Consider the following 12,500-nt stretch of genomic DNA (forward strand, 5'->3'; position numbering starts at 1 on the left):
TTTCCCGATTTTACCCCTCCTTCCCGATTTCCCAATTGAGATTTTTAAAAATCCCTATTTTCCCGATATTGAAATATATGTTTCCGAATTTCCTGACTGCCATATTTTGTCAATCAGGAAGGGGATAAATCTTAAAAGCTTTACAATCAACCAATCAAATTACAGGAATTGGGGAAAATCGGCAATGGGACTGATTGACTGTAATCAGTAGCGAAATAGTGTCATGATTTTCACACCTATATGGGACTGGTATATGTTTATTTAAGCTAATGACGAGCATGTTAATTGGGGGATTTAGGAGAATGGGTTTCCTGTCGGTATCACTGAGATTCACCATGGGTGCGACACCGCCACGTAAGAAGAGCAAACCAGCTTCAAAATATTTTGAAAAGTGGGAGGCTGATTTCCTGATTTATGGGATGGTTAACCAAGTCCAAGAATGGATCATCGTATGCATATTGTTGACTCTGCAACTGAGACTTCAAAATAAATCATGATGGGGGGGGGGAGGGGGGGGGCTAAACGATGTCCCGAAACACTTCAACACGGCACTGCAACAACAATAAAGTGCTGAACTCAACACCAGCTGCCTCCAACTTCTTTGCCAGTTTTAAACTGGACCAAGATGAAGGTCAATATCTTTTTTAACACTATTTCATGTGAATATACTCATTTTCATTTTATTATTGTGGTAATTTTTTATATATATAAACGGAGATTTAAAGACGTGTTAACTCTAAATTTAAGTTGATTAAATATCATTTATATGCCTTATCTTGGCATATATACCGTTAATATATAAGTTAAAGGACACATGGCATGTTTCTAAACTTTTTAATTTTTTCAGCAAAATTAATTCATTTCATGCCTAAAACTACTTTACATGTGTTTTAAAATGAAACAGTTTGCGTAGTTTTCGAGTTTGAAAGCAATGAAATTCAAATCTTGCGATATGCATATTTTCTTTGATATTTTACGCGCCATTATCAGTGATGTCATATGCGACCTCGAGCGAGAAGATTTGTAAACAGTTGATAGCCATTTCATAAACAGATTAGATTTAATCGACAAACAAACAATTATCACATTATCGGCTTGTAAATAACACTGCATTAGGGTGTTTTGTGCCGTTTAAGGGTGTACTTGCTGTCAGTATATAGAGAGGATTTGGACTGTGGTTTTTTTTCAATTTTCGAAGGAAGGTATGAGAAACAAGACGGGAATATTTTTTGTCAGTACAACGACTTTGCCATAAAAAAATCCAGTAGAATTTGTCCCTGTACTTTTTCAAACAAGCACTTGGACAAAGACGTAGATAAACTGTGAGAAAATGGTTCTATTGAAGCTACGCACTGTTACATATAGGCCTACGGTATATGCTTTCCGTTCTACTCTCAAATTCAATACACACTTGCACCAACTGACCTTCACCTTGTAACAACATAGGCAAAACTTGTGCTAGCAGTGTCTACCAACTGGTAGTTTTAAAAAAGAAATTTAAAGATTAAAGGTAATTGAACTCTCAATTATAAATAATGAAATATGATATTTCCCAACTTTGAATTGAATTATAATGCTTTATTTTTTTTAAGGAAATCGTACATATAACAACAACACGCCGCGCTCCCACTTCCTAATTTAGTAACAACGTGAAGATAAAAAAAAATGATTAATGAATTTGCTTGAATAAAATAATTTAAAAGTATTGTGATTTTCACTATAAATTTGATCATTTTTATTTATTTTTTCTTGAAATGCACCCGTGACAGTATAGGCCTAGTTGTCCATGATACATAATCGTTTCATAATTTAGACCTATCTATCTTCACCAAAAATAAATTTAATAATAATTGCACTGTTTATTTTAGAAAAGCAACAACGCTAATTACAGTTGTTTACAGAAATGGCATTACCAAATAGTGTTTAGACAGTGATCCCATGTAAACATTATTTACTCGCAAATGCAGATTTCATACTCGCTTTCCTCGCTACATTTGGGTCGCTATTTGTATATACACTGGTGGCTAAAAGATATAAGACTCGGGAAATTTGTCAACATCGAAATAAATGTTATCCATGGTAAATAAATTAAGCCCCTAAAACCCAAGTTTTAAAAAATATCTAACACTACTTTTACAACAAGTTGATCGACGAAGGTCGCATATGACGTCACTGTACCATGTGACTACCTATCTAATTAACTAGGCTTTATGAAATCGGGGCTTAGATTTAATTCCGTATTGTGGCTTATTATCGCAATACTTCAGCGAACGAACTATCACAATTTAAAATTTCTATAAGCATAAGGAAGACAAAATGCATATAATTCTGTATACTTTGAAAACACGATATGTGTCCTTTAAACTGCAAGAAAATATCACTGTGAAGTAAAATTTAAATTTTTTCAAATTGTTTTTAAGTGCAGGGACCTACCACTATTTTAATATGGAACAACAGTTAGCCAGTAGAATATAAAATTGAGGCATTGTATGTAACAATATCTCTGTCCAAAAAATATGTTTAATTTAATATCAATAAGTAGAAGTACAAAGAATTTTTGTTTTCTAATGCTTTTTTTATGCCCTGAGATCGAAGATCGGGGGGGGGGGGGGGGGGGGGGGATATTGTTTTTGTCCTGCCTGTCATTCTGTAATTCTGTCTATCTGTCTGAAACTTTAACCTTGCTAATAACTTTTGAACAATAAGAGATAGAGCTTTGATATTTCACACGAGTATTCCTTGTGACAAGACCTTTCCGTGGGTACCAACATTTTTGACCCCATGATGTAGACCTTGGAGTTTGACCTACTTTTTGAAAACTTTAACCTTGCTAATAACTTTTGAACAGTAAGAGATAGAGCTTTGATATTTCACATAAGTATTCCTTGTTACAAGACCTTTCTGTTGGTATTGAACCTTTTGACCTTGACATTTGACCTACTTCATCTTCACAAGTCAAGGGTTATTGATTCGTTACCTCGCACTAACCCTTGACATCAGTCGCTATTTAAAAGTTGGGCTCAAGAAGAAGCATATGATTGGTTTGCAGCCTGAAGCTGCAAACCAATCAGACAACGGCTTTTATATCGGTCGAAAACAAAACTAAACAGTAAACACGCATGGCGAAGGCATTATGGTGTAAAATTTGTGGCCAATTAGTACAAGACAGATACCGTCGATTGATTTTCGGGAGTTCGTTTTGCTTGAAGAAACAATTAGACGAGGATTTGGGGTATGATCCGAATGAAAATGATGGATTGTCGAAGTACGTTTGTCGACTATGTTTTAACAAATTAAACAAATTGTCCAAAATAATGTGAACAACTTCGTAAGATAGCGATTTACCACTGCCGGTTTTAGTCCCAATAAAAACATCTTTTCCTTCTCTGATACATAATATCGAAAGCTTTTGGTTTTCAGTCAAATGATCGATTTGATGTTTTTCACATATCTTTTCGTCAACGGACGCCAATTTTTACTTTCTGTTTATTCCCTTACCAAACTTTCATCTGAAACAAGAAATTCCATTGGCTGATTAATTTTAGCATATTGCGTCATCCTTCTTCTCGAGCCCAACTTTTAAATAGCGACTGATGTCAAGGGTTAGTGCGAGGTAACGAATCAATAACCCTTGACTTGTGAAGATGGACCTACTTTTAATTTTTTTTTTTTATATTGGTCATAACTTCTAAATGGTAAATATTAGAGTTTTCATATTATACATGAGCATTTCTTTTGACAAGATCTTTCTACTGGTACCAAGATATTTGCCCTTGTGACCTTGGCTATCTTCGGAATTGGCCATTATCGGGGGCATTTGTGTTTCACAAACACATCTTGTTTTATTAGCTCTTTTGATCCGAAGGCTCAAAGAGCTAATGCTATGGCCATTTGTGCGGTGTGCGTAAACTTTTTAGAAAAAGGGCTATAACTCAAGAACCCCTTGGCCAATTTTTTTCAAATTTGTTACAGGGTATCATTGGCCCAAGGGCTTTCATACATACTAAATAGAGGGATGTGACCCTTTAACAAGGGGAGATAATCAGGAAAATACAAACAAAAGTAGTGGTTGCTAAAAAATCTTCTTCTCAAGAACCACTGGGCAGATTATCACCAAACTTACACATAAGGATGAGGATATGTTGTAGATTAAAAATTGTTCAAGGCATTACCCTGGGGCAAAGGGCGTGGTCTCAAGGTCACTTCAAAGTTGACCTAAATTTATATTTCCTTAAATCTTTGATATTTTAGTCATTATAAGGACTAGGATCATCAAATTTTGACAGTTGATGCATCTTAGGACCTTGTGTCAAGTTGTCTCAAAAGTAGGTCACGGTGACCTACTTTTTGAAATTTGCAGGTATTTATTTTAAAATTAATTTTGATGCATATCTTTGACACTTTGAAGCCTATGATCATCAAAACTTGTCAGTTGGTGGATCATGGGACCTTAAAATGCGTCAACTGAAAAATAGGTCACCTTGACCTACTTTCTGAATTTTATGGCTTATCATATATAGATATATTTTAAGTTGTTATTTTAAATACCGAGAGGTTTAGAATCATCAAATCTTGTAAGTTGATGCATCTTGAGGCCTTAAAACATATTTATAAAAAAGTAGGTCACAGTGACCTACTTTTTGAATTTTGCAGATATTCAAATTTCACATTTTCAATTTTAGATGCATATTTTGGGCACTGTAAAACCTAGGATCATCAAACTTTGTCAGTTGATGCGTCTTCAGTCTTCGGTTTGTGTCGACCAAAAAGTAGGTCGCCGTGACCTACTTTTGGTGTTTGACAGCTAAATTACTATATTTCAGACACTATTTGACCTACAATCATCAAACTTTGTCAGTTGATGCATCTTGAGTCTTCGGAGTGTATCGACCTAAAAGTAGGTCACTGTGACCTACTTTTGGCATTTGACAGTTATATTTATATATTTCAGTCACTATTTGACCTACAATCATCAAACTTTGACAGTTGATGCATCTTGAGTCTACGGAGTGTGTCGACCAAAAAGGAGGTCACCTTGACCTACTTTTGGAATTTGACGGCTATATTTATATATTTCAGATACTATTTGACCTACAGTCATCAAACTTTGTCAGTTGATGGGTCTTGCATGTTTGAAGGGTGTTGACGAAAAAGTAGGTCACATTGACCTACTTTTGGAATTGGACGGCTATATTTATATATTTCAGATACTATTTGACCTACAGTCATCAAACTTTGTCAGTTGATGGTTCTTGCATGTTCGGAGTTCACTGACCAAAAAGTAGGTCACCATGACCTACGATTGGAATTTGACAGCTATATTTCAATATTCGGATACTAATTGGCTTAAAATCATCAATTTTTGTCAGTTGATATTTCTTGGGTTCTCAAAATGTGTAAACCAAAAAGTAGGTCACATTGACCTACTTTTTTTGAATTCCTAGGATATAACTAAAGATTTAGAATACTAAGAGGCTAAGAATAGAAATGGTGGGGTTGTACAATTTATCAGAAGAGCGATTCTAGGCCCTTGGGCCTCTTGTTTTTCAGATGTCACACGTGCAGGAGTTTTGTTTGTGGTAGACCATAACATCCCTTTCCTGGTTGCGGATTGCTTCACCAGACTATGCAATGTTATGTTCACGGACAGCAAAATCACCCCAAGTTTTCATGAAGTTGCACTAAAACAACACAGATCATCAAGCGATCCTTGGCCCCATCCCTGCATCAAGAGGTTGTGCAACATTTGAAGTAAAATCCCTTCTCCTTAGCCATATACGATTGAGAGCAACAACAGGAATTGTACCAAATCCTTGGTTATCCTTGTGCGGTACTTCACTGAACGGTCACAAACCAGCTTCCTTGCCAAGCCCATCTGCAATATTGGCACTGCAGCAAACATTTTGACCATTTGCAGCAGGTGTTCATTGAGAACAACATCCCATGGTCCAACCCCATTTCATTTATGTCAGACAACTGCAGTGTGATGACTGGCAAGCACAATTCAGTGGTCACCAGAATCAAGGAGAAGGCTCCAGTTCTGTTTGATTTTAGATGTGTGTGTCACCTAGCCAACCTGTGTGCTATTGCTAGTGTGAAGGCCCTTGTCCTCCCTGTTGAAGACTTGCTGGTGGAAGTCTTCTTCCATTTTCACCACAGCTCTAACAGGAAAGAAAGGTACAAGGAGTTCCTGGATTTCACTGACACAGAGCCCATGACAATCCTGAAGCACTGCAGCACCAGATGGCTCAGCTTGGTGTGTGGACCGACTGCTGCACCACTGGCCAGCCCTCCAGAGTTATTTCAACTCTCACGATGATGTGGAGAATCCTGGACGAGTGAAGTGCTGTGCCTCTTACCTCAGCAACCCAGAGATGCGTCTTTATTTCCTCTTCATTAGCTTCATTCTTCAGCCCCTGGTTCCCATTGATGTTAAGGATAGTGAGGGCAGTGATGACCATCCCTAATTCCAATGCTGAGTGTGAGAGAATTTTTTCCATGGTGAAAAAAATACAGACAGACACTAGATCAAACTTGGACAACTCCACACTTTGTGCACTGCTGACTGTTAAAGTAAACAATACTCAACAATGCCATGCCCTCAAACCTTCCAAGGACCTCTTAAAAACAGCAGAGAAAAAGCATGTGTTGGATACAACAAGGACTGTTCATTATCTCCCCTGTCATTCCTTGTGATTGAATACTTAGTGATTGTGTGTTTAATATTATAACTTAGTGATTACTTGTGATTGAATGCTTAGTGATTGTGTGTTTAATATTATAACTTAGTGATTGCTTGTGATTGAATGCTTAGTGATTGTGTGTTTAATGTAATAGATTTCTCTGTGTGTGTGTACTTTTTGCTAAAGTGATAATATTAATAAAATAAATATGTATTTCTTTCAAATTGTGTTTTTGTTTAGTTTTGATGATTTTAATAGAGAATAAAACACTTTTTGAGGTTGTGGTGATATATAATACAAAATATTAGATTTATATTCTAGAAAAGAGATAAATATTTAGATACACGACAAAATGTCACGAATTTAGAGTTTTGCCAAAATGTCGTTACGCGCAAAATCCCCCATGGGGATTTTCAAAAGTTGGCATGTATGGATATACATAGTAATGATGCAAGAGTTGCAAAACTAAGCTCAATGATGACTTACCTTATATAGACTTATCCTGTGTACTTGATTTCCAGGGCTGGCACAATGTGGACGAACCTATGATGCTCCCAGAAGATTTTGGGACAGAATACTTGAAGAAATATGCCCCATACTTATCTCGAATCACGGCCATAATGAAACACAGCAAGAACTATGTGATGAACTGCATGACAGACAGCGACGGCCAGGACTACATGAAGTGGCTGTTTGAGGTTAGGTATCCATGTAGCCTTGTGTGTTAATATGGTTAACATGATAATAATGAAATACTACCCCCCCCCCTTTCCAATTTTTTAAGTGCCCTGGGCGCTCAATATGATGAAAACAATAATGAAATACTAGGATTTCATTATTTTTTTATTTATCAACAAAATTCTTCTCATTGGCAGATCGACCCATAAAATCTGATGTTCATGAAAAATCAATGAAAACAGAGTTAATGTAGTAAAAGCAGCTGTTTTGTTTAATAGATAACCTTCTATAAGCAATTCATGAGAAATTTGATAAGGCATATTGTAATTTAATATATTACAGTCATGGTATTGTATTTATACACTTAAACTGATGATGATATGTTCTCTCTTACTATAACCAATATAACATGTTATAAAACAGGAAATTCTTCCAGTACTACATTACTCACAATGATGTGATTATTATTTTAAAACTTCTACATGTATAAAAATCTTTATCATCAAGAATATTACTTGTAGTCAGCTGATGTGATTCTGCCTGACTATATATTTGTTATACTGTAGTCAGCTGATGTGATCCTGTCTGACTTTATCTATTGTCATACTGTAGTCAGCTGATGTGATCCTGTCTGACTATATATTGTTATACTGTAGTAAGCTGATGTGATTCTGCCTGACTATATATTGTTATACTGTAGTCAGCTGATGTGATTCTGCCTGACTATATATTGTTATACTGTAGTCAGCTGATGTGATCCTGTTTGACTATATATTGTTATATTGTAGTCAACTGATGTGATCCTGTCTGACTTTATATATTGTTATATTGTAGTCAGCTGATGTGATTCTGTCTGACTTTATCTATTGTTATACTGTAGTCAGCTGATGTGATCCTGTCTGACTATATATTGTTATATTGTAGTCAGCTGATGTGATTCTGTGTGATTATATATTGTTATACTGTAGTCAGCTGATGTGATCCTGTTTGACTTTATCTATTGTTATACTGTAGTCAGCTGATGTGATCCTGTCTGACTATATATTGTTATACTGTAGTAAGCTGATGTGATTCTGCCTGACTATATATTGTTATACTGTAGTCAGCTGATGTGATCCTGTTTGACTTTATATATTGTTATATTGTAGTCAGCTGATGTGATTCTGTGTGATTATATATTGTTATACTGTAGTCAGCTGATGTGATCCTGTCTGACTTTATATATTGTTATACTGTAGTCAGCTGATGTGATCCTGTCTGACTTTATCTATTGTTATACTGTAGTCAGCTGATGTGATTCTGTCTGACTATATATTGTTATACTGTAGTCAGCTGATGCGATCCTGTCTGACTATATATATTGTTATACTGTAGTCAGCTGATGTGATCCTGTCTGACTTTATATATTGTTATATTGTAGTCAACTGATGTGATCCTGTTTGACTTTATATATTGTTATACTGTAGTCAGCTGATGTGATTCTGTGTGATTATATATTGTTATACTGTAGTCAGCTGATGTGATTCTGTCTGACTTTATATATTGTTATACTGTAGTCAGCTGATGTGTTCCTGTCTGACTTTATATATTGTTATACTGTAGTCAGCTGATGTGATTCTCTGACTATCTCTTGTTATACTGTAGTCAGTTGATGTGATCCTGTCTGACTTTATATATTGTTATACTGTAGTCAGCTGATGTGATCCTGTCTGACTATATATTGTTATATTGTAGTCAACTGATGTGATCCTGTCTGACTTTATATATTGTTATATTGTAGTCAGCTGATACGATTCTGTCTGACTTTATCTATTGTTATACTGTAGTCAGCTGATGTGATCCTGTCTGACTATATATTGTTATATTGTAGTCAACTGATGTGATCCTGTCTGACTTTATCTATTGTTATATTGTAGTCAGCTGATGTGATTCTGTGTGATTATATATTGTTATACTGTAGTCAGCTGATGTGATCCTGTTTGACTTTATCTATTGTTATACTGTAGTCAGCTGATGTGATCCTGTCTGACTATATATTGTTATACTGTAGTAAGCTGATGTGATTCTGCCTGACTATATATTGTTATACTGTAGTCAGCTGATGTGATCCTGTTTGACTTTATCTATTGTTATATTGTAGTCAGCTGATGTGATTCTGTGTGATTATATATTGTTATACTGTAGTCAGCTGATGTGATCCTGTCTGACTTTATATATTGTTATACTGTAGTCAACTGATGTGATTCTGTCTGACTATATATATTGTTATACTGTAGTCAGCTGATGTGATCCTGTCTGACTTTATATATTGTTATACTGTAGTCAGCTGATGTGATCCTGTCTGACTATATATTGTTATACTGTAGTCAGCTGATGTGATTCTGTCTGACTTTATATATTGTTATACTGTAGTCAGCTGATGTGATCCTGTCTGACTTTATATATTGTTATACTGTAGTCAGCTGATGTGATTCTGTCTGACTTTATCTATTGTTATACTGTAGTCAGCTGATGTGATTCTGTCTGACTATCTATTGTTATACTGTAGTCAGCTGATGTGATTCTGTCTGACTATATATTGTTATACTGTAGTCAGCTGATGTGATTCTGTCTGACTTTATATATTGTTATACTGTAGTCAGCTGATGTGATTCTGTGTGATTATATATTGTTATACTGTAGTCAGCTGATGTGATCCTGTCTGACTTTATATATTGTTATACTGTAGTCAACTGATGTGATTCTGTCTGACTATATATATTGTTATACTGTAGTCAGCTGATGTGATCCTGTCTGACTTTATATATTGTTATACTGTAGTCAGCTGATGTGATCCTGTCTGACTATATATTGTTATACTGTAGTCAGCTGATGTGATTCTGTCTGACTTTATATATTGTTATACTGTAGTCAGCTGATGTGATCCTGTCTGACTTTATATATTGTTATACTGTAGTCAGCTGATGTGATTCTGTCTGACTTTATCTATTGTTATACTGTAGTCAGCTGATGTGATTCTGTCTGACTATCTATTGTTATACTGTAGTCAGCTGATGTGATTCTGTCTGACTATATATTGTTATACTGTAGTCAGCTGATGTGATTCTGTCTGACTTTATATATTGTTATACTGTAGTCAGCTGATGTGATTCTGTGTGATTATATATTGTTATATTGTAGTCAGATGATGTGATCCTGTCTGACTTTATATATTGTTATACTATAGTCAGCTGATGCGATCCTGCCTGACTTTATGGAAGATTACCAGAACCTCAGGGAGCTGGTGATGGAGATGGACTCTCACAAGACATACGGGCTTCTGTCTAGGTAACTTAATATAAATAATTCAAAAGACCCACAGATTATGATAGTAAGATAACAAGACATGAGATTTAAAGTTACAGGATATAAACTACTGAAGATAAATATTTTGTGTGTATGATTTCTACACAAATGTATGTTGAAATGTAGCTGATGTATTGCTGGCTTGTCAGTCGTTTAAAGTAGCTTGCGCAGGAATGATATTTGTTGAAAACATTTATGAAATTTACAAATATTTTTGTAGATTAGAGGTACATATAGGTCAGTAACAATTTTTTAATACATTCATACACAGATGCCGCCTTTCTAGTGGGAAGATTATCTGGTTATGTGAGAATCACATCAAAGAAATGAAAGTGACTGTGCTGGCTAAAGACGCTGTAGCCAAACAAAAGAAGGCCACCGATCCCCAGCGGCCAGAGTACATCGCCGAGTGGCTTCGTCAAGTGGACGCTGAAAAACTGGCCAAGAAATTCGACTCTTCTATAAAAGTCAAGAGAAAATTCAATCGTAAGTTTTACCATGCATTCATAGGATTGCAAATCTTGGTATGTCTAATAATGTATTTATATGTCCAAATAGAATCCTCTTAACAATGGTTATGAATAATCTAATTTACCAATACAACCTGTCATTGCGTCAAATGCTGTCATGACATGTTTCATGCAAATTGTTGGGCCATTCTTTACACACTGATTTTGATTACGAATTACTCCATTTATCTGATTGCGCTAAGGGGCTCATGGCAGGTTTGACCGGTCAACAGGGGATGCTTACTCCTCCTAAGCACCATATCCCACCTCTGGTATGTCCATGAGTCTGTGTTTGCCGTTATCTTAATTTTTATGAGTTATTAGATCGATCACTGTTTGTTATCTTCACTTCACCTTTTTGTTATTACTACCATTATTTTGTTTTGTTTGTTTTGATACAACAGGGACAGTGAAAATAAATGTTTGAAACCAAAAATTATTTGAATAGTCTTTTATCTAATGCAAAAATTAAAGAAAGAGGATATCTACCACAGCGCAATGTAAATATTCATATCTTGGATTCCTATCATGTGACACTATAACACTCCTTCAAGTGTGTATTTACTTTCCAGATCAGATTTCCAGGTCAAAAAGCATGTCTTTCTTTTTTTAATAGAGAAACTTGTGGACAAAGCTTTGATTACTGCAGATGGTATACGGCAGGAGATGGGCTTCTTCAATAAAGAACTCGGCCAACAAATTCTGAGTCAAATATCAGATGGACTGACTCCTGGGCAGATAAAGACAAAATCTCTAGAGACCCGGAAAGTTTTACGACACGGATCAGCAGTCAGGAAAAAAGAGGTCCAAAACTCTGAGGCGGTCCTAAAACGCCATGCCACTACCACGACTGGAGAAAACACCACTGGCAAATCAGTCACATCTCCTTCACAATCTTCTAGGGGATCCAGTCCTAAAATAAAAAGGCCTACAAGTCAGGCTTGTAGTGTTATGTAATTACCTCGATCCAATGTCGTGACCTCGAAACAAACATCAAAATAATATCTGTGATATCTTGACTTTGTTTATATCAGTGGTCATATGTGTTATGGAAAGAGATTTGATAATAATTGTCCAACAGCTGACATTGAAATGCATTTCCTACTGCAGACTTGGACACTCTCGTGTTTATCAGTTGGTAGTATGATTTAATTGTTATTTTGGGTTATAGATAAATTTGTACAGATTAATTATAAGTTTATGAACTGCAAACCATAATCTACACCAAGTCATGTTTTTATGACCCAGTAACATTCATTGCTATTTAATTCAGTCCTTGTTATTC

General features: G+C 35.6%; 1 protein-coding gene across 1 annotated transcript in view; it reads left to right on the plus strand.

The window, feature by feature from the left end:
• LOC125650663 (uncharacterized) overlaps nucleotides 1-12,500 on the plus strand; it is a 196,027-nt gene that overhangs the window by 181,560 nt on the left and 1,967 nt on the right. Inside the window, exons 63-66 of the mRNA XM_056166606.1 lie at nucleotides 7,205-7,381; nucleotides 10,588-10,688; nucleotides 10,978-11,192; nucleotides 11,832-12,500. The exon at nucleotides 11,832-12,500 is cut by the window's right edge and continues 1,967 nt beyond it. Of these exons, the coding sequence (XP_056022581.1) occupies nucleotides 7,205-7,381; nucleotides 10,588-10,688; nucleotides 10,978-11,192; nucleotides 11,832-12,172 (834 nt within the window). The 3' untranslated portion in view covers nucleotides 12,173-12,500. The remainder of the gene's footprint in view (nucleotides 1-7,204; nucleotides 7,382-10,587; nucleotides 10,689-10,977; nucleotides 11,193-11,831) is intronic.

Source organism: Ostrea edulis, chromosome 5 (assembly GCF_947568905.1).
Source record: "Ostrea edulis chromosome 5, xbOstEdul1.1, whole genome shotgun sequence".
Lineage (NCBI taxonomy): Eukaryota > Metazoa > Mollusca > Bivalvia > Ostreida > Ostreidae > Ostrea > Ostrea edulis.